This window comes from Elephas maximus, chromosome 4, assembly GCF_024166365.1.
Source record: "Elephas maximus indicus isolate mEleMax1 chromosome 4, mEleMax1 primary haplotype, whole genome shotgun sequence".
NCBI classification, from domain to species: Eukaryota; Metazoa; Chordata; class Mammalia; order Proboscidea; family Elephantidae; genus Elephas; species Elephas maximus.
In genome coordinates, this window is record NC_064822.1 from 98,205,127 (window position 1) to 98,229,125 (window position 23,999).

At 36.3% G+C, this 23,999-nt stretch overlaps 1 protein-coding gene across 1 annotated transcript in view; it reads right to left on the bottom strand.

Moving 5' to 3' along the window:
* Positions 1–23,999, bottom strand: part of ADAMTS20 (ADAM metallopeptidase with thrombospondin type 1 motif 20) — a 212,744-nt gene that overhangs the window by 166,285 nt on the left and 22,460 nt on the right. The window contains exon 4 of the mRNA XM_049882873.1: positions 1,771–2,030. Within this exon, the coding sequence (XP_049738830.1) occupies positions 1,771–2,030 (260 nt within the window). The remainder of the gene's footprint in view (positions 1–1,770; positions 2,031–23,999) is intronic.

Genomic DNA, 23,999 nt, shown 5'->3' on the forward strand with positions numbered 1-23,999 from the left:
AGCAAGTTTGCTTTCCGTGAAGTCAAAAGGTCTGCTTTGCCCTCGTTGAACTTAATCATTAACTCTGGCTTTAAAGCTCCCATGGACAACTTAAGTTCCACCTCAAGGTATGTCATAATACCCTCCAGTGATGATACTATTTAAAGTACAGATTATAAAATGTTTCTGAGGGTGGAGATGTCAACAAAATTGTAGTTATTCCCAAATACCCTGTGTTCCTTTAGTTCTAGTATTTCCAAAGCACCAATATCTGAGTTATCTGTCATTTACCAAGCTTCAAAAACCTATTACATTTATAAAACCTAGTATTTTCCTTTAGTGTCTCCCAAATTTTTTTAATAAATGTTACCTTCTTTAGCCATTTTTAATAGTAAAGTTTACTACACAGTGTTCCATATAACTAATACAATTTCCTACCACCCCAGATTGACATCCTCCACTTCAATGTTCTCATTAGAACCCCTTCCTAATGAACAAGACACAACTAGATAATTGCATCATTCCTCCTTCAAATTCAGGAGAAGTAAAGAAAACTTAAAAAAAAAAAAAAAAAAAACCTTATTACAATGAATTTGTATCCATAGCTCTGGGTCATTTTAAAAATTCAATTTAGAAAACAAAATAAGTGCCTATATTATACAAATTTCAGACAATCTTTTTGGATTCTCTCTGTTTTTTGTCTATCACGATGTCATGCCTTGTGAAAAAACTATTCCTTTTACTTTAACCATCCATCCATCCATCTAACCATCAATTCTTTCAATAAACATTTGCTGAGTGCCCACTCCATGCCAGGTACAGTGTTCAGGCAACATGGACCATGTATTCTTAGAACTTATAATCATAAAAATTAAAGGCATGCATCATACATACAGAAAATGACAAGGCTGTAGGATCTCCAAGTCACAACGAACTTAACTGGGAATTTCTAGCTAAGGGAAATTGACAAAGGCCTTTAGATGTGTCCTGGCCAACTTTTTTAACCAAGCAGGCCTGAATTCCCAATATGTGAACTGGAGGTACTTCCAGCCATGAGATATTTTCCAAATAACAAGAATTTGTATAAATAGATGACCACGTAATTCGTCAACTAAACCAGAATATTTCTGAGGGTAAAATGGAGTGCTTTCAGAAATTACAAACAACAGACTAAACCCGAGTTCTTCACTAGCATTAGAATTCAGTTCCATGGATACCAGCACCATGACTGTTTGACAGAGATATTAAGATCAGGGCAAAGACTCTTAGAGCTCCTGTGAGCTTTCATCCCAAATTTGCCAAGAGACTCGATTAGTAACATCCTATCACTTTATCTCCACAAATGTAATTACAACTTAAAAGATCATGTGTCTCAATTTCTGATTTGGAAAACAGTAAAAAAAAAAAAAAAAATTTATACCCTGCTACGAAAATAGGGTAAAATTTAAAGTTCAGATTCAAACAGCAAAAAATCAATGTGACTAGTATCTTCTTCCTTGTCACTAGGGGGCAGAAGCCATTCATGTGGTGAAGTGAAGGATAATTCACGTTCTGATAGTGGTTTCGTAGTTTTTAAATTGTGTGAGAAAGTTGTCCAAGTAACAGAATAGGACACTTACTGTACATTTATCTAAACTAAATGTCAGTAGAATATTATTTTATCTTAAACCTAGATAGATACAATTTGCTTACATCTAGATTTTGGAAAAAAAACCATTTTTTAAAAATTAAATATGAAAAAATTAATTTAAACATTTTAGAAAATAGAAAAGCCACATTAAGCTTACTTACAATTGACATTAGAGTTAGTATGTAGTGCTGTAAATTCTGTCCATGATGGCGAACCATTTTAGCATCAGCTGTAACCATAACTTCCACATATCTGGGATATGATAAAAAACGTTTTTTCCTGGAATGTAACTGACTTCTTTCATCTTCCAGTGATACGTTTTTTGAAGGGTACTGTAAAATTATTTCCTCCTTGATGTTAAGATGTTCATTCATGCTGCTATAGTTATGAAAGGGTGAAGTGGTTTTCTTTATTTGACTCTCTGGGGGAAAAATAAGAAAATAATGTACAGCCATTAAATTGGATGTGACTAAAAATACCACCCAAAATTGAATAGTCAAAAATATGTAATACTTACACATCTTCTTCCAATGTGAAACAATAGAAGGATAAAAAGAAATTATTATTTAAAACAGTGTAGTACAGCATTGTCATAAGCATTATTACTCACGGCAATGAAAAGTTTGCAAAATGTTCACATTTTCACAGTTTGCACTAACAAAACCATATCTAAGTCTTATGTTAATAAGTACAACTACTCAAAACCATTCATTAAGCATTGAGTAGAAAACAAAAATGAATCATGGAGTCCCTATGCTCTTTTCAGTATATAAATTAAGCCTTCAAGCCACTGGTGGCATTTAATCTCATTAAAGAGCAATGGCATTTTGTGGTGTGGAACTTCATATAACAAACTGTTGTTAAGCAACACATAAAAAGCATGAAGACTAACAGAAAATTAATTCATGTCATAATATGTGACTTGCCAAACCCAGAAAACCAAGATACTGACATAATTTTATAATATTGAGTATATAAAATGCCTAATTACTTTTATTATACTTGCATATTGTCCTTCTGGGTTTTTATACTTGCATATATATCAATAACTCTTTAAAAATTATTGAACATTAGAAATTATTACAGCAACTATTTTTAACTCCTATGTATTTATAGGGGAGCCCTGGGATGCTTGGCTGTTAACCAAAAGGTCAGCAGTTCGAATCCACCGACCACTCCTTTGAAACCCTATGGGAGCAGTTCTACTCTGTCCTATACGGTCACTATGAGTCGGAATCAACTCAACAACAGGTTTGTTTTTTTTTGTTATGTATTTATAGAAACAATTTCTGAATCCTTATTTGTGCTAGTGGAAAATTACATTTCCTGAGAAAATAATTCATTTCTTTTTAAATAAGCAGCCATCTTATAGTTGTAAGAAAGGAAGAAAAGCCCTTAAATATTAGGTTTCCACAGACGGACTTTTTCTAATTCTTAAAACCACTCTAGCTTTTAATATTAGTATGCTCTTAGAATTTAAAATTTATCTCAGTGGAGGATTTTGCAAACTTGGCAAACTAAGTATATAGTCTTCAACTTTTTCCTACCATGTTACTTCCAGGGCAAGTCAACAACTTAAGTAACGATAATCACTTATTGGACCCTAGAGAAGACCCCAGATATATCTGATAGTTATCAGGATATATCCCATAGTTTTTTTTTTTTTAATCCCATAGTTATCAGGAAGAAGATAATATTCATGCATTGATTTATTATTTGTTCATGCATATCATTCATTCCAAATAAAAGTGGCACCTATTATATGTCAGGAAATATTAGAAACTGAGGAGCAAACAGCATCTCATAAAGCTTACATTCTAGTGCGAAGAGACAAAATAATAAATGAATACATATTTAAGAATAAAATGTCAAGTAACTTAAAATACTTCAATAAAAGTTTATCCAGGAAACACACACACACACACACACACACAAAAGTGACTCAACCTATCGGAAATGCTAAATTACAAAGACTGATAATATGAAGTGTTGACAAGGATGTGGAACATCTGGAACTTTCATACACTGCTGGTGGGAATGTCAAGTGGTAAATCACACTGAAAAACTATCTGGTAATTTCTAATAAAGTTAAACATGCATCTACTCTATGACCCTGCAATGCCACACCAGATATATACCCATGAGAAATAAAATCACATGTCTACAAAAAGACTTGTAAGAGAATATCTGCAGCAGTTTTATTTGTAATAGCCAAAACCTAGAAATAATCCACATGTCCAATCCACAAGGGAATGCAAGGAAGAACTGAACACCAAGCTGCATGAAGAGATGCTTTCCCTGCCCACATGCAGCATCCTGCTCGGAGAGAAGCTGGCTGTACTGGCTGAGGTGGTACCACTGGACGTTGTCTGCAGCATGGGCTACAGGCAGCCACTCGCCTGAAAAGAAAAATGCCTTCTTCCACACTCCTCAAAAGAAAACTATCCACCTGTCAAACTATTCGCCGCTGGTCCTCAGAGAAAAACAAATCCCACCTTGTCTTCTACTGCCTATCCAATATTCTGCCGCCTGAAAATCTCTCAAAGTCTGACCAGCCTGTGTCTCACTGGCTAACAATATAATTTAAAAAAGAACACAATCCAATTAAGGAAATACTGTGGCTTGCAGGAGTCAGACTGGCAGAGACTAATTTAGAATAGATGATTCTTGGGCAGACAAAAATAAGGAAAGAGACAGACAAGACCTCTAATTTAGCTGTAATGAAAACACTGAGGAAGGTAATACTAGAGCACACACACAAAAAAATTTTCTAGAACAAAAAATATTTTGAATTTAAAGGCTCAATCCTGGAGGGATTAATCAAGAAAAATTAAGAGAAGAAAAAAATAACCAATATCAGAACCCTACAAATATTAATAAGATAACAAGAATATATTATAAACAACTTGATACAAATGAATTTAGAAGAAATCGACAGACACATTTCTAGAAAAATGCAACATCAAAACTGACCCACACAGAATTAGAATATCGCTGTAACTTTTTAAAAAATTGAATTCTAATCTTTCCAAAAATCCAATCTCAAAGGGCTTCATCAGTAAACACCATCAAATATTTACAGAAGAAACAGTACCAATCTTACAAATACTCTTCAAAGAATTAGAAAACGAAAACAATCTCAAACTTGTTTCGGGAAGCTTTTTTAAAAAATCACATAGTAAAATATCTTTATGATCTTGGCACAAGAAAGACTTCTTTAAAAGTACACAAAAAACATTAACCATAAAGACTATTCACTTGACTATTCTTTTGACAAAATTAAGACTTCTGTTTACCATTAAGTGGGTAGGAAAAGGTATTTGCAATATATATCATCAACAAAGGGCTTATATAAAGACTGCAATTTATTATTCCAGATGAGTAAGAAAAAAGGCAGACAACATAATAAAAAGACAAACACCAAGTCAAGTCAGTAAATACATGAAAAAGTGTCCAAAAATTTTTAGTAATCGGAAATACAAATTAAAATACAATGAAACCCAAATGGCCAAAATGAAAAAGACTGACAATAGCAAGGCATGGCGATTATGTGGAGCATCTGGACCTCTCATTAACTGATGATGGTAGTAAAAATCGGCACAACTACTCTGTAAACTTTCAGTGGGTGAGGGGGTAACTATGATAAGTCACATATCTTAGTGGAAAAGAGACAGTTACGGTTTACTTTTAATATATCAATAATTATAGGTGTATTTATAACTGTTAAAATAGGTACATTACCAAAGAAAAACAGAGATGCCTAGAATTATTTCCAACTTATTGGAGGGAAATAAGTGTTTTGTTTTTTTTAATTCCAGAAAATATAAGAAAATGGGGAGAAGAGAAGCAATATCATAGTACCATTAATACAAAATACAAATGATAACTACACACACATACATCACTTACTAAAAGCCGGTAATAGGTAACTTTACCCATATTAACTCATTTGATCCTCACAAAAACTATTTGAGATAGGTACTATTGTTAATTCCATTTTAAAGATGAGGAATCTACAACATAGTTAAAGAACTCACATACACACAGTTATTGAGTTATGAAGCTGGAAATAGACTGCAATAAAAGGAACAAAACTAAATAGATCATTTATCAAAATAAAAGTGAATGGGTTAAAATTGCCTATCAAAAACAAAAGCTTTTAAAGAATTGGGTTAATATAAAAAATATGGCCGTATGTTAACTAAAAAGAAGCATGGCTGGGATTCAAATACTGGGGATTTGGCTCAAGAGTTACTCTTTTTAACCACTAAAGAAATAAAGAGCTTGACAAGAATAAAGGAAAAAAAAGCAAGAGGACAATAATTTAACTACAAATACAGTTTTACCACAACAGATCTCAATAGTTTAATCTCTATAGCAACTGAAATAATTGTAAAAGAGTATTACACACAGCTCTATTGCAAAATGATTAAACAATTTAGAAGTATATAATTTCATACTTCATCAACACACAACAGTATGCATGAATCTTGTCAACAGTCAAATGAAAAAAGTGACAAAAATTACATACATAATTTTTTTTATGTAATTGAAAACTAAAAAGAAATTCTTTTACAAATACATATGGATGCAATAAGACTACATAAAAAGAAAGTTAAGGAGGTGACGAACATGGGATTTAGACTGATGGTTGCCTCAGGTGAGGGAAGGCAGGTGGGTAAAAGAGTGAGGAGGGAATTATGTGGCTGCACATGGGTTGTCGTCTAAGTCCTATGCTTTGTTTTGGTGCATGTACTCATGGATATGTATTAAATTAACAAAGTCTTGGCAAATAGGAATACACTAAAAGCAAAAAGCAAACCTGTTGCTGGTCACGTTGATTCTGACTCATAGCAACCTTATAGGACAGAGTAGAACTGCCCCATAGGGTTTCCAAGGAATGGCTGGTGGATTTGAACTGCTGACCTTTTGGTCAGCAGCCTGAGCTCTTAACCACTGTACCACCAGGCCTCCACTAAAGCAACTGTCATTAAAAACGTAACAGACGCTAGCTCTCATCCTTATCACATTATGATTTTGGTAATGCTAGCTAAAGCAATAAGACAATAAAATGAAATACACGGCATGAATATTAAGAAGAAAAGTTTGTGTTTTTTGGCAGATGACTGGATTTTACAACTAGAAAACCCAAAAGACTCAATGAAAAACTACTTCAACTAACAATTCTCAACAGAAGAAGAACTGAATAAAGGAATGTTATGCAGCTGTTAAAAGAATGAATTGAGTCTATATTTTGATGTGGGAGGATGTACATGATGCATTTTAAGTAAAAACTGTGAGTGGCAGAGTAATATGTATACTATTACCCCATTTGGTAAAATACAAATTCTTTTTCAAAATACACAAATACATATTTATAAAAATGTAAACAATCAGCCACAAAGGTAAGGAAATTAACGCTCCAAACTTTTAACACTGCCTGATGGGAGAGGCGTAACTGGAGAGGGGACAGCAAACCCATTAAACGTTGGCATTAACATCCCCCAAACCAAACCCAAATCCACTGCTATCGGGTTCTGACTCATAGCGACCCCAAAAGGTTTTCAAGGCTGTAAATCTCTACAGAGGTAGACTGCCACATCTTTCTCCCACAGAGTCGCTGGTGGCTTAGAACCACTGACCTGTCAGTTAGCAATAGAATGCTTTATTTAACACCTCAGTGCTCTTTAAATCATTATAATGATCTTGTTTTATTATCATCATTTAAAAAAATATTACTTTTATGAAGTATCATCTATAACTATTTTACAAGATAAAATTTTAATCCCGTTACCTTTTTTTTTTATATTTCTACATAAGAACCAAAGTGATATTTCCAAATACCCTACATAAATGGCCATTATTCAACACTCACATACCAACTCGATTACATCATTTCTATGCAACGCTTCTCTTTCTATTTATGTTCCACTGAGTCAAATGTTAAAATGATGTCTTGTCCTTTATTAATAACAAGTATATTATGACCCAAAACTAATTTAGACCAAAACAAACCATCAGATCACGCACATCATGCAACAAAGATAATTTGCCCACTAGAGCATAAAATATTCCAAATTACGTCAGTGAATATAATACTTCTAACAGCCTAGTGCATTCTAGAAGGAAATGTTAAACATTAATAATAATTCATAAGAATATAAACTACTGAGAGAATTCAATTAAACAATAAGGTAATTAGAAGCCTATATTTCCACTTGGGAAACCCTGGTGGCGTAGTGGCTAAGTGCTATAGCTGCTAACCAAAAGGTCGGCAGTTTGAATCCACCAGGCGCTCCTTGGAAGCTCTATGGGGCAGTTCAACTCTGTCCCATAGGTTTGCTATGAGTCAGAATCGACTCAGTGGCAATGGGTTTGGTTTTTTCCACTTCAATTGCCTACTGGCACCTCATATTCAAAATACACAAAACTGAATTTATAGTTTTCTTTCCTCATTCTAGTTTCCCCATTTCTATCAATGTAAGCAACAGCATCCCAAAACCTATAACTTACAGTCAAATTTGACACCACCGCTGGGCTCATCCCAGCCTTCCTTCACTCTTTGTAGTCATCAAGTTTCTCCATTTCTCCTTCAAAATGTCCTTATATTACCCCTATTCTCAATGATGTCCTCACCTGTAAACTCATTCAGGTCATTCTCACCTTGGAAGAGCATTATTAGAATTGTAAGTGCAAAATTAGTTATAAAAAGTCTCCCAAATGGTCATGTCATCTTCAATCTCTTATCTCTCATATTCGTCCTTCACTTATGTTCAAAGAGATAAATTTTTTAGGAACAGTCCTTTATCTCATCTTTAACCAGGAAACTACCATGAATCCTTATTGCCCATACGATAAAGTCCAAGCCTTCCCCACCAGCCTACCACTAACCACAGCTGCCACCGCAGCCGCTGGCACCAAGCTATGAATTGTCTGAAGAATGAAAACACTGTTAGGCAATGTGTTCTGCTCTTCGTAAGTGCTCCATAAATGTTCATGGAAAGGAGAAAAAAGGCTTAGGAGGAAGAAAGAAAAAAATGATGGAAAGTTAGGAAATGGAAGAAAAGAAGGAAGGCAGAGGGAGGAGAGGAGATGGAAGAAAGGAACATATTGAGAACAGGATGAAAGGTTGAACCCCCCATAGCTTCAGGCTAAGGGTTATAATTGTGATCTACAACAGCAGCAATTCTAAGATGGACAGGTTTCCTCTGACTTTTCCAATATCACGCATAACAGACTAGGATTGATACTAACGTTCTGTATTTGACCAGATGAAGAAACACATTTTATAGCACATAACCATTCATTTTTAAAATGAGGGTGAAAAATCAAATGAAGCTTATTTTAGAACCATTACCATTTCCTACCATTTGTTGAATGCCCCCAGAGCTCCCAATTCAAAAAGAATTCAGTGTGCACTGAAATAAACAGTGATCATATCAGATTGACTGTGAAATTTAACATATTTTCTCATGATTTAAGCTGTTTTCTGGTCCATTATATGCCCTGTGTTGCCACTGTTGAGTTTTTTAATTAATACTATTATTAACAATAAACAATATTTATTGAGTGCCTGTTATGACCCAGGTATTAGTATACTTTACATGTTATCCCCTTTATTATTAATAAGGTCCCTGAGGGGAACAAGTGGTTTACAATCAACTACTAACCTAAAGGTTGGTGGTTCGAACCCACTCAGTGGTACCACAGAACAAAGATCTGGAAATCTGCTTCCATAAAGATTACGGCCAAAAATCTCCTATGGATTTTAGTTCTACTACATAGTTCTACTCTGTAACACTTGGGGTTGCTATGAGTTGGAATTGACTCAATGGCAACAGGTTTTTTTTTTTTTTTTTAATTAACAGCAACTCTGTAAGGTAGAAACTATAATTACCCTCATTTTATATTATGAATAAACTGAGGAACAGGATGGCTAAATAAACTGCCCAGAGTAACACAGCTAATCAAATGCAATTCTGGAACATATTTATTTTTTAAAACCGTAGTATTCCATAACATAAAAGTGTATGAAAATCCACAATCCTCTGATTTATCAGTATTATTAAGAAATCGTAATCACTATTTGTTACAGAACTATGGCATTAGTTTATAAAATATTTTATAGTGCTTTATTTCAAAGGGAAATGCTGGTGGTGCAGTGGTTAAGAGCTATGGCTGCTAATCAAAAGATTGGCAGTTCGAATCCACTAGACACTCCTTAAAAACTCTATGGGGCAGTTCTACTCTGTTCTGTAGGGTCTCTATGAGTTGGAATCTTCTCGACGGCAACAGGTTTAGATTTTCGGTATTTCAAAGAGTTTCCCAAGTTAATACACCTACTAGTAATAAATACGCAGAAGACTGTGGACTTGTCTGTGGCCTGCTGACACTGGAGACACAAATGAAACATTACATCATTATTCCTCATTGTATCCCTGAATCAGTTACTATTACTGTGCACATGTTAAAACACAAAGACATGTGACACAGGTTAAGCGAAATTTCACCAGCTACCAACTGAATAAAGGGCATAACAATGAGATGAATCCAGATTTCCTGAATATCAGTTATTACATCTGATTTCCACATCACATAACTCGTCTAAAGGTCAGAGTGTTAAGAATTTAGTAACCAGAGTCATAGTGGAAAATGCTGCTTCCTAGAAAACTAAAAGAGGAACTAGCTGGTCATATCCATGAAAATATAGGTCTAGTCCTGCTTGCATTACAGAACCAAAAAGCCGAGCCAAGATTTGGATATAAAGGCAGCTGGCTCCCTTTGGGATAAAGGCTTGTGACAAATCCAGAGATTCTTACCTAGATCAGGAGTTAAAAACAGTCACACATTCATTCACAAATTCATAGACTTTAAGATATACATGCATTTTGTGTAAAGGAACATGTACCTACTGTCTCTTTCCAGCCTTTATTATCCTAATCTCTACAACTGAAGGATATGAAAGAAAAGGAACACTTGTGTAGCCTTTTGCATTTTACAAAATGCTTTTCCACATCTTGAAACTGAATCCCTTATCAGAAAATCTAAGCAAAAATGTGAGACTAAGCCAAACTAACCAACTGACACAACTGTCAAAAAAATTTAGATGGTCAATTATACAGTATATCAATGTGATATTTCAAACTTCCATTATTTTACTTCTCAAAAAGATTGTTTGAAAATCTTTTATATATGAAACACAATTTTAATCTAGCATCTATCTTAACATGTAATGGAACATAGCATCTCATTCCTTAAAGAAAGCTCAATTAGAATTCACACTTAACACCGATATCTAGCGAATTTATTTTGCAAATTGGTGTGCCTGTTGAAATCAGAATGTCATAATACTATTAAAAGTCCCTTGACTGCTAGCAGAAAGATGGGCAGTTCAAAGCCACCCCAAATCTACCCAGAGGCGCCTCAGAAGACAGGTCTAGCAATCCGCTTCTGAAAGGTCACAGCACTGTAAACCCTGTGGAGGAGTTCCACCCTGCACACGTAGGCTCTCCACGCGTCAGAATCAACTCAATGGCAACTAACAACAACGCTATTAAAACTGACAAGACAGAATTCTACCTTATCAATCTTATCTTCCTATTTTCTGATGTTCCTTCTTGGCAATCCATTTCCAAACCATATTCACCTACTATGATTTAATGGTAGATTTTTATTATAGGGTCACTATGAGTCGGAATCAACTTGACAACACTGGGTTTCTGGGTAATACTTTTACATGGTAAAAACTTTTACATGGGTTGCTAAGCTAGAACCCCCCCTTTTTTTCTTACAATCTGCACATGTATGTGGAATCTCTCCAGGAATGCCTTGAGGTAATTTTAGGTACTAAGCATTGTAAGATACTTCCGAATATGCAGAGTTCAAAGCAGGCATTTACAAGTACTATAACCTCTCTATTTGCTCTGTGAGTTAGAATCAACTGGACTGGACTGCAATGGTTTGGTTTTTTGGTTTTACTCAAGTATTGGCCTAATACCACTTTTTCAACACTATTATTAAATAACTTGGAGAGGCTGGTGGATTTGAACTGCCAATCTTTTGGTTAGCAGCTGAGCTCTTAACCACTGTACCACCAGGGCTCCTAAGGAAGTATTAGTATAAGAATTTCCTATTATATTATTAATTCTGTAATTTCTGTTCTGAATACTTTTGGAAAACAACAATTATAACTCATAAAACATTAAAATATAATCTAAACTTAAACTTTAGTTCATTCTAAATGCTACTCTGGCCATTATAATTTATTTCTTAAATATATCTACTCTTCCTGACTCCATAATTCCTGAAACAGCTATTGATCGAAAACAAAAGAATTCTCATGTGAAATGTTCACCAAACCTTTAAAATTTGTTTGAAGGAGTTTTAAATATAAGAAATACTAAATATATTTTCAAAGTAAGTTTAACATTGAAAAACTTGGAGGTTTAATTAAAAGACAGATACTAAATGAATATAAAATGTTAAAAATTAAAATTCCATGTGCTATTTTTTTTATCTTAATAGCACTTAATATCTTTATTATAGAACTACATTTTATTCAGATTGCTTTTGATGGCCCTTAAATCCAATATTTTTGGATTTTGACAAAAGTGGGGAAAAAAATCAAACTTTGAAATTATTGAGCTCTTCTTTTCAAACAGGTATTTTGTTATTTTATGCTACGTTCCAGAATTTAATGAATTTTTTAAAAATGAATGTATTTATCAATCTTATTGAACACTAGGAAATTAATCTACCAAATGTGCAAAAGAAGCTATAAACTGACAGGTCACAGTGGGGAGGAAGTTTTTTGTTCTCCAGTTTTCTGGCTCTCCTCCAAGGGAGAACAGCCCAAGGAAGAAGGCCTCCTTGGGGTAGGTCCAGAGGTCTGGGATGCTCTCCACATGAAAACAGTATATCTGTTGCGTGACCTGGCGATGGGCCCAACCCTCACTGGAGCAGTAATGATCTTCAGAAAGTGTGGGACACAGGCTGGGGCCAGCCAAGATGACAAGCCATCTTCCATGTGCAGTTTCACACTGCATTTACGCTAACTGTGAGAGCAGCACAGTTTCATGTCTCAGTGTCTTTAAATAGGCTGCTTCAGAATAGTGCAACTCTGAATCTGATTCTAATTGCAAACAATTGGAATCTTTGCTTCCTCTTCATGAGGAAGGAATCCTGTGTCTAAACAGTAGAGAGCCAAAGATTCAAACTGACTTCTCTAAGCATTTGCAATTATTTGTTTGGTAGACCAACCAACGGAAAATTGTGAAATGAGCTACATGGCTGATTAGTGATCTAATATTTTAGACAGAAAATGTTTTATTTTTTGCCCCCCAAAAATCTATTATTTTCACTTCTCTCCTACGTCTAGCAAGTATATATCTAAATGAAGAGTAAATGTAGAAAACAGCAATTATGATGTCCTTACACAGCTCGCATTCCATGGTCCGTCATGTTAATCATTCCCTTCCATAGAACCCCATCTTCCTTGCTCTTTTCCTACACAAGAGGAAAAATTATAAACCAAATTCACCCATGAACATAGATGCAAAAATTCTAAAGCAAATATTACCAAATCTAGTCTGGCAGGAACACAAAGTAGACTTGACATTTGAGAACTAATCAGTCTAATTCACCACATTAACAGAACTGTTGTTGTTATGCTGTTAGGTATCACCGAGTCAGTTCTGACTCATAAGGAAACACTGCCCAGTCCTGTGCCATCCTCAAAATCACTGCTATGCTTGAGCCAATTGTTGCAGCCATTGTGTCAATCAGATTAATAGAATAAAGAAAAAAAAAAGAATATGATCACCTTGGTTCATGCAGGGGAGGAAGCTTTGATAATATACAACATCCACTCATAATGAAAATTTTTAATAAACCAGAAATTTAGGGGAACTTCCTTAATCAGATAAAGGGTACCTAAGAAAAACCTACAATAAACATTGCCATATTGGAAAAGGTTGACAGTTTTCCTTCTAAAATTAGTAATAAGGCAAGGGTTTTTATTATCGTCATTTCTATTCAGTGTTGTTCTGGAAATGTTAGCTCGTATAATAAGGCAGAAAAAGAAATAAAAGGTTGAAGGATTGTAAAAGAAGAAATAAAACTGTCTACATGATTGTTCATGTACAAAATCCAAAAGAATCAACATATGAGCTATTTATTAGACTATGTGAATTTGGCAAGGTTGCTAAATGCAAGGTCATAAAAAAATGCCTTACTTTTGTGTTCAATCAATAAATAATTAGAAAAGGGAATTTTTAAAATGATACCATTTACCATAGTATTAAAAAAAAAAAGGGAAGAAAACTACTAAAAACATGGAAGACCTCTTTAAAGAAAACCATAAAATATTCTGAGGGAATTTAAGAAGAATAAATGGAGATTATACCATATTGATGGGTCAAAAGGCACAATATTAGATGTTAATTCTACACCAAATTGAGCTAGTGATTAAATGAAATCCAATCAAAATCACTTTTTTCTTTTTGTAGAAATCAACACAGTGATTCTAAAGTTTATATGTAAATGCACAGTGTCAAGAACAGCCAAGAAAATCTTTAAGATGAACAAAGTTAAAGGCTCCCTCTGTCAAATATCAAGATTTATAATAGAGTTATAGTATTTAAGAGAGTGTGATATTGGCAGAGGGACAGAAAAATGGAAGAGAATACAATGTCCAAAAACAAATTCACATATATGGACACTTTTCTGAATAAATGTTATATATGCTAAAATTGTTTAATTCCTATGAAATATGCTAATTAACTTCTATCAAAAAATGAGGTTTTATTCACATTGCTTTTCATAGTTTTAAGTCCACTATTTTTGGATTTTGATAAAAGGAATAATCAAAATTTGAAATTATTGATAGTTTGAGCTCTTACTTGCAAGCAGATACATTATTTCATTTTATTTAATCCTATACCCCAACATTTAATAAATAACCATTTTTTTTAATGAAGGTTTTCACCCCAACAGGATTAGTGTCCAATAAGGAAGGCCTAAAGATAGTTCATCTAACTCTCCTTTACAGTGTCTTAGTTTTGTAGTTTTATTCATGCATATATTCTTGAATCCATTCCAATTAGCATAGCACTTGTTAAGGTCAACAATGACCTCTACTTTGCAAAATGCAATGAGCAGTTCAAAATCTTCATGTTCTTAGAATTCTCACATCATTTAGCCATTTTGAAAATCTCCCTTACCTTGGATTTGGGGCACACAACACTCTTACTATCTCCTTGGCATCTACTTTTCAGTCTTCCTAGTGGATTTCTCTCCATCTTTCCAACTTCTAAATGTGGACGTGTTCCATAGCTCAGTCCTTGGACCTGTTCTGTATCTAGTACTACTCCCCAGGCAATCTCATATAGCCTTATAACTTCCAGTATCATCTATCTTCTGACTCCCAAAGTATTATCTCTACTCCAGATCCCTCTATTGACCTTTTCCTTCATATATTCAAATATCTTAACTTCTCCCTATGGATGTCTAATAAAAAACCCAAAACACCCAAACTCGTAGCCATGGAGTCGATTTTGACTCATAGCGACCCTATACAACAGGATAGGACTGCTCCATAGGGTTTCCAAGGAGCCACTGGTGCATTTGAACTGCCACTTCCATCTGCTCAGACCAAGAACCTTAAAATAATCCTTACTCTCAACTCCACCCCAGTTACCAGTCAAAATATATACAATATCTAACCACTTTTCATTATCTTCATGGCTACCACCCAAATCAAGACCCAATCATTTCTTCAACACTACAGTATCATCCTAATTGGTCTCTGGGCTTCTGCTCTTGTTCTGCTAGTTTTTTCTCCATATAATAACCTGGGTGATCCCTTAAAATGTAAGCTTATCATGACTCACCTCTACTCAAAATCCTCCAGTGGCTTCCAATATCAGAGTTATAGCCAAAGTCACTACCGTGACTTACAATGTCCTACATGTAGTGGCGGACTTACCATGAACTTAAGCTTAAACTTGTCTCACTTACAAGTTCCCTTACAAGGCCTCAAAAGGAACCTAGAAATTTTGCATTCATAACTCTGTATTATTTCTCTTAAAGAAGGTCTCCCAAATTGTATAAATTTCGGGCTTCACGTTAACAACATGATCTAGCCTCCCTCTACCTCTTTGAGTTCATCTTGTATTATCCTCTCCCTCCCTCCCTCCCTGCACTTGTACATCTAAAGGTTGGTCCTGGGACATGCCAGGCAAGTCCTAAGATGTTTGCAGTTTCAGTTAAGGCTTTTTTCTTCTTTCGTAAGACTGCTTCCCAATGTTACTATATCGATAAGGCCAACCCTTATCATTCTATATAAAAAAGTCATGAAAAAAAATAGTATGAAGTCATGCCCCTTAATCCTTACTCTACTTTGTTTTCTACAGTACTTGCTATTAAGCGGTAAGTACCACATTTATTTATTAGTTGTTTTTATTTATTATTGTTTTATTATTGCTTATTGTCTGTGGGATCCATGAAGGCTTTTGTTCTATTCTCTGCTGTATCTGAAGCAGTTAGAACAGGGCATGGCACACAAGAGGTACTCAAGAAATATTTTATAATTAAATGAATGAATGAACAAACAAACCCATGTTGGGGCAGGGTTGAGGCTTTATCCTCCTGAGTTCTTAATGTGGAATAATAACATGAGTCTCCTCTCAGCAGTCAGCATTTTTCTTCACTTATACAATGCCCAAACCCACTCCAGAATGTGGAGCATGGAAAGCTTGCACATGTCTTACACTTCCCTCAGCTGGCTTTCCTTCTCCCAACCCACCCTCACCCCATAGTGAGAAACAGAAAGGATAGGATTTTCATGTATTGACCCTACATTAGCTGAATGCTAGGAACTGAGTCCTCTAGACTTAGGAATGGATAGAGTAAAGAGAGGGAGAAAGAATTCATAAAATTCTTCCATTTTCTTGCTGCACAGATTGTGAAAGCCAAAATCTGAACATAACTTTGACCTTTCTATTTGTACTCTTCTCTCTGGCACACACACACCCCTAAAAAATAAAACTTGAGGGGTGGTCATCAGACGATGTCAGTTCGCTAGAATTTATGAAACTACTGAAGACTCTGCCAGTGGAAAAATGGTAACTGAAAACTCTGGACACTTTTGCACTAAGCATATTACTTGCTCTCTCCTCTTTCTTTTACCACAGCCTGTATTTTATTTACTAACGTCTCATTCCCTTACATATACTACTTCTCTCTAAGCACAAATACAGTTTAGGTCTTGATCTATTAATGTCAAAAATATCCCTTTTGTTCTGTACTTTGTATCTATTATTGACATCTCCTTTTGAATGTCTCAAAGGCACATCAAACGCAATTTTTCAAGCACCAATCTCATGACCTTCCACCCTACGTTGTGCATATTTTGCTTTTAGCTACCTAGTATCCACTCATCTAACTACTTACAACAGCCCTCTTTTCTCTCTGGGTATGCATCCCTGTCTACTCTTGGTCCATGTAGTTCCAGTTGCACTGACATGACCCATACCTGCAGAGTGGCATGGGACCGAGGCCTGGCCGATTAAAGCACTGCCTCCAATAATAACAATTGGTTCAGGCCATTTCAGGCCAAAAGAACATAAAGACCCTATACCAGGACCTCTGTTTGAACCACTGGGGGAGCGGACTCTTTATTTACCCACTGGATTTATACTGAAATAAAGTCCAAATCCCTTAACAAGTATACGAAGACTTTCATGTGTTTGCTCCTGCTTACCTCTCAGCATCACCTGGCCATCACTTTGCACGCCAACCTTTACCTTAATCAACTACTTTTTGTTCCCTAAGTGGATGGACCACTGACATCTCCGGGTGTATGCATGCCCTGCTGCTTTTCTCTGGGATACTTCTCACCCTCTGCCTTTCTCCAGCTAATGCATTCATCTTTTGGGTCTCAGATCATAAGTCATTTTCTCAAGAGTGTCTTCTCTGGCCTCAGATCTGAGCTAGGTGCTTCTCCTATGAGGTTCCACATCATCTTCTGAATGAATCTCATCTTACACACCTGTGAGCAAAAAAAAGTTTACTGTGGTGCTAACAATTCCTCAACTATTTACACAACACGTATATGTAAAACATAGTGCTAGGTGCTATGAAGAATGTGAAAAATAAAATGAAACGTACCTTTTACTTTACAGAGCATGAAAACAAAATCTTAAATCTGATAAGCGAGACAATAGAGGTGCATGAAGTTTTTAGAAACAATGCAAGATAGTTGTAATTATGTGCAGAATAAATAGTACAGCCCCTAAATTGTGAGAGAATCCATGGGCAGAGATCCCAAAGCCCACACTTGTAATCTAGTAAAATCATGGCAGGCACATTAACCAAAGCGTAATGAATAAGATGCTAATCATAAAATAATTGAATAGCAATTTTCAGTAAAGCAAGAGTCTGTAATGAGGCACAATTAGTAAAAGACCTGAAAATTAACAACTCTATTCACATTTTTAAATGAGATATAAATGAAGAACACCCTAAGTATTTAAATAAATGCATATTTAGACCAAAGGAACTTTTTTTAATTTGAAGAGACATAATGTCTCACTAAGGAAGGAAAAGATTTGATGGAGAAATTTCTATAAGTGACTAAGAGCATAAAACAAGAGTAAAATACAAGGTGGCAGACAGATCCTTGATGGGCGCTGTTGTAAGGAAAGGTAATGGAGACGCATTTAAATTCTAATGGTTGAGGTTTACACTACTGCCAAGTAAGAAATTCTGGCGTCTTTACCAAGTTGCAAAGTGACTAAACATCTTACATAGAAATTCCAAAATGAGAAGTGGGCCTATCTAAAGCAAAGACAGAAATGTTCTTAATGGAGGTAGACCAGGAAAAAAGATCACAAGGTATTTCAAAGATGGGTCACTAGTCTCATCTCCTCAACAGCAGATTTGATGAACCAGAATGAGTTGACACAGGCCAAAAAAGACATCAGAAATCCCAGCAGCAAACACGAAGCTTTCATTTTACAATCCAGAGGGAGGTAATTAAATCTTAACAGATACATGAAAAGTGGTCTGACACCATTATATGCAAGACATGGTAGAGCTTACTCTTCAATTAGGGGTTAAAAATTTGATAGCTTCTCTTATACCTCAAGATTCATAATCCTCTCCTATCCATTACCAGGCTAGCACAGAAATAACATCAAGAAAAGAAAACTACCTTCAAAACTGGAAAATAATGAATCATTATTTCTAACAGCAAAACCTTCTCCAATTTAATGATCCAATTTATTGCTAACAGCACCCAGGTTGCCCTTCCTGGGAAGGGATACTGAAGGTACTAAGTGTAAAGAGGATTATAGTTACCTTCCATGTTACATTATTTTCAAAATGCACCTGGCTCATTATATAAACATACCCTTGGTTCCAAGTGTACTGGTTCTCTTCTTCATTTGCCCATTTCACATAGTTCACTCAGTGTGGGAGTCGTCTACCTCATTAGAAACAAAAGTAGATAATACAATTGCTTAAGGCTTCATAAGTAAATATAACTTCAAAGCTCTGGGACACTGCCACAGACATTACAATGATGGCATAAAATGAGCACCAAATATGTCAGATTGACTTTTCTTTTTGGGATGCATTATTAAGTAAATGTACTTTTCACTACTATGGCAAGCAGAGAACACAAATGGCAGAACAGGGATGCTAATAAGATAACCCCATATGCACGGGATCAGTCCCTGGAGAAGGACATCATGCTTGGCAAAGTACAGGGTCAGTGGAAAAGAGGAAGACCCTCAATGAGGTAGATTGACACAGTGGCTGCAACAATGAGCTCAAGCATAACAACAACTGTAAGGATGGCACAGGACCAGGCAGTGTTTCGTTCTGTTGTGCACAGGGTTGCTATGAGTCGAAACCGACTCGACGGCACCTAACAACAACAACAACATATGCATGGAACATACAACAGTTACAACACCACTATGTTTTTCCCATGAGAGAAAACATCTGTGATCCACGTATCTAAGCGGGGGATGATTACGTCTCACAGCATTACTCTAAGGATCAATGATAATGGCAATGAGAGCGCTGTGAAAAGTGCAGAGCTTTATATGCTTACAGGGTAGTTTAATTTCATGGGGTTCACAATCATAAAGCTTTATTAGGTCAGATTTCAAAATTTAGGATTTTTTTGTTTGTTTAGGACAAAATTTGACTTAAGAATATGACTATTACAATAAGACTAAAGAATAAAAAAAAAAAAAAACCATTGCCATTGAGTTGATTCCAACCTATAGGACACGGCAGAACTGCCCCACTGGGATTCCAAGGAGTGACTGGTGGATTCGAATTGCCAACCGTTTGGTTAGCAGCCAAGCTCTTAACCACTACAGTGTGTATACATAATTTAGGCAGAAATTTGGAAGCCAAATGAAAAAAGGCCTTTTTTGAGGGGGGAAGGGTGATAAGGAAGGAGCTCAGAAAGGGAAGGGAGGAGAGTGAAGGGCTTCAGATTTAGCTACAATGCCACGTGGACATCCAAGAAAACATGAGCATCAGGCAGTTGTAGACCTGGGATTTAATCTAAAAATAGGAGCTGAAGTTAAATTTTTTTTTTAATTGTATATCATTTGAATTGGTAGTTAAAATTAGAAAAGTGGAAAATACAATGTACAGTATATGGAAAATGTTTTAAAACAGTGGCCAAGTTCATTGAAAGACCTTAACAAAAAAGTGAAAAGACAACCTACTGATTGGGAGAAAATTTAGAGGAACCATATATTCCACAAGGGTCTAATATCCAAATTATATTTTTTAAAAAACAGACCTACAATTAACAACAGAAAGATAAAAAAAAAACTTAAAAAATGGGCAAAGGACTGGAACAGATATTTCACTAAAGAGGATAGTCAAATGGCCAACAAACACATTAGATTCTCAACATGATTAGCCATTAAAGCCATTAGAGAGATGCAAATCAAAACTACAATGAGATACCCACCTCACCTCTATTAAAATTGCAGTGATCAAAAAAATGGAAAAGAACAGGTGTTGGTGAGGTTGTGGAGAAACTGAACCCTCAACCATTGCTGGTGGGAATTTAAAATAGTACAACCACTGTGCAAAATAGTATGGCAGTTCCTCAAAAAGTTGAAAATAGAACTACTACATGACCCAGCAATTCCAACCCTAGGTATATACTCAGAAGTGAAGGCAGGACCATAGGCAGAAAGCTGTATACCAATGTTCATTGCAGCGCTTTTCACAACAGCCAAAATGTGGGAAAAACCAAACCATCCATCAAAAGATGAATGGATAAACAAAATGTGTTACATACATACAGTGAAATACTACTCAGCCATAAAGAGAAAGGAAATCCTGATGCATGTCAGTACATGGATGAGCCTTGAAAACACCATGCTGAGAGAAATAAGTCAGATGCAAAAGGACAAATACTGTATGATATAATTTATATGAAGTAAGCAAATATATAGAAACCAAAGATTATTAATAGTTACCAAGGGTAGGAATGAGGGGGAAAGGAGGAATTTTTGCTTAGGGGGCATTCAGTTTATGCTAATGGAGGTAGAACAATTTGTAAAAGGGTAGCAAGAATGGCTGTACAACTTTAGAATGCAATCAGTGTCACAGAATTGTACATGTGAAATTGTTGGGATGGCGTATGTTTTGTTATTTATATTTTCACCACAATTAGAAAAAAAAAGTGGGCAAGAAAAGTACTTTAAAAAAAAAAATTCTTAACGTAAAAGATGGGGAAGTAATAACAACCAGGAAGAGAAACAGGAGGATGAGAAAGTTGGAAGCAAAATGTGCCAGAAAAGTCAAAAGAAGGAGGGGAGGTGGAATACAATGAGGAGAGGTTGATCAATGGTGTCAAACGTTTCCCCAATGAATGAAGTAAAAGTAAGGCTGAGAAACGATTATTGCTTTTGGCAAGTAGATAGCCATAGGTGAGCTTTTAGAGAGTAGTTCCAGTAAAAGGGTGGGCAGGAGAGTGAGATCTTTATACTCATCTCTATACATAGTTGGAAGCTTGAATTGACTCCTGAAAATACCATTAACAACGTATTATTTCACCAAAATATTTGCCATGACCATAGCCATATTTAACACCCTCTGTCCATCTTTTTTTAGTCCATCTACCAGTCCCTCCTTGGAAACCCTATGGGGCAGCTCTACTCTATTCTGTAGGGTTGCTATGAGTCAGAATCAACTCGAGGGCAACAGGTTTGGTTTTTTGATTTTGGTCCCTGAATTAATTAATAGCACCTCCTTCTCTGCCCATATGTAAACAAAATGTTATAAATGGCAGAGAACTTAGAAATCATTAAGAGATTGCAAACTGGTGACTAGGAGGCGAAATTCAGCCCTCATGTTTAGAATATTTTTTTACTTAAAAAAAAGAATCTAGATTTTGAGCTTCTTAAAAGATGCGAAAGATCTGGCAATACTGGCCCCATATTCCTGCTGCTCCTTTAGCAAGAATTTACATTACAGTGCCCTACAGACACCTCAGTCTCCCAGTGACACCTCATTTCACTCATTTCTTTTAACTGCCTGGTCCCTGTGGCTGTAGGTATCTACGTCAGAAACCCCTACATTTAACCAACACAGTAATGTAAACAGGAAACACATTAAATTCATTAACCATTCATTACCTACCCAGAGAGGGTAAGGTCTCAGAGTCAGCGCCAGGATAGAACTCCCTCCAATCCCTGACTCCCAGCTCACTAACTGTGGCCTCTGCTGACACTAAAAACATCTGGCTTTCCTCGGGCAGATGCTGATTAAAATATTATCATTAAAGGAAAGAGAAACAATCTGTAAATGAATATAATTTTATTTAAAAGGCAGCTCTCATACATTCACAGATACATTATTCAAATGGATTACTCAGAAAACAAAGTCTTTAATATCTCTTCGACCTTTCAAAAAAAGTTTAAGGAAATTATCTTCAATTTACTTCTTTGTGTACTCTTGTTTGACATTTAAATTCTTTCTTGACAAGATAGCTTTATCTTTGATTCAGTCTCCCTGCCTTCAGTCTCTTCTCATTCAAAATCGAAAACTTAAAAAAAAGCTGCTATGCCAGCTAAGTGATAAAAAAAAAAAAAAAAAGCATATCACATGAAGTCTCTGCTTTAAAGCTTCCCAATGCCTATGGGATAACCTACAAAATCTTTAGCTTAGGATACAAAGTCCTTTCAGATCCAGCCCTGAGTACCTTCCCAGCCTCATCTCCCACCTACTTCCCACACACCTGCACCTTACTCTCCTCCCATAGTGAACAGGTTACTCTTCTACACACATGTATTGCTCTGTCCATCTGCACTGCACATGCAGACAGGCTGTGCCTCAAACTTCCAGGCAGCCATAAGACAGCTAGGAATGAGACATACATGCCCACTTGCACCCATCATTCTATGGAATTATGTTCGTCCATGATCCAGTCAGACACATGAGATACTTACACAGTGCTCGCAAAGTGAAAGCCATTATTACAGCAAAACCTGTGAGAGATGGAACTCAACAGCACTGCCTTTTTTTTCCAGGTCTTGCAAGTTTTCCACTTTTGATAGGGTGCAATCTTACCACTTATCTACCACTCTCTGTTCATGGAAAATATTTGCGTTTTCCTTCTCTGACAGGTTTCTGCCTTACACAGGTTCCAGCATTTATAGGTTTTACTGTATTAATTGTATTTAAAAAACAATAGATAATAACAACAGCACTTAACATTCCCCAAATTATCCATGTCCGCTCTCAGGTCAGTAGGCAGGTATGCCATGGTTCAGGTCTGATGCTGTGTTCATGTCACTGCTGCCTCCAGCTACCACCATGCTGCCCGAGGCTTCTGCTCTGCCACTGGGCCTCACCGGGCCTTGCCTTGCACAGCAACTCCCAAGCCTCTGTCACTGGGCCCTTCTAAGCTTTTGCCTCTGGCACCTACCACAGTACCTGGGACTGCGGGACTCTCTTGCCACCTTGCTACCCAGGCCCCCACTGTCCAGGACAGGGAGGCATGCAATCCCTGCACAGGCACACTCAGGCCTCTCTTGCCCTGCACAAGCATTACAGCTCTTTTAGCTCCACTGGCAAGACTTTGTCCAAAGGCCTCAGCTGTTTGCTCTGTGGGTTGGCAAACCCATCGCCACTGTCTCTCGCCGTGTCGAGCCCTCTTTAGTGTTACATCTCTTTCTTCTTGGTCTAGGCGGTTCTCAGCACAGGGACCTCTGGTCCTTGGTCCAAGAGATATGCTCCACTCCAGACTCTTCTTGGTGGTAGTGAGGTCCCCTCAACTTCTGTGGGGTTGGCTCTTATATAAGCCAGCTTCTTGTCAATTTCAAGGCATGGCCCTCTCAGCAGGACC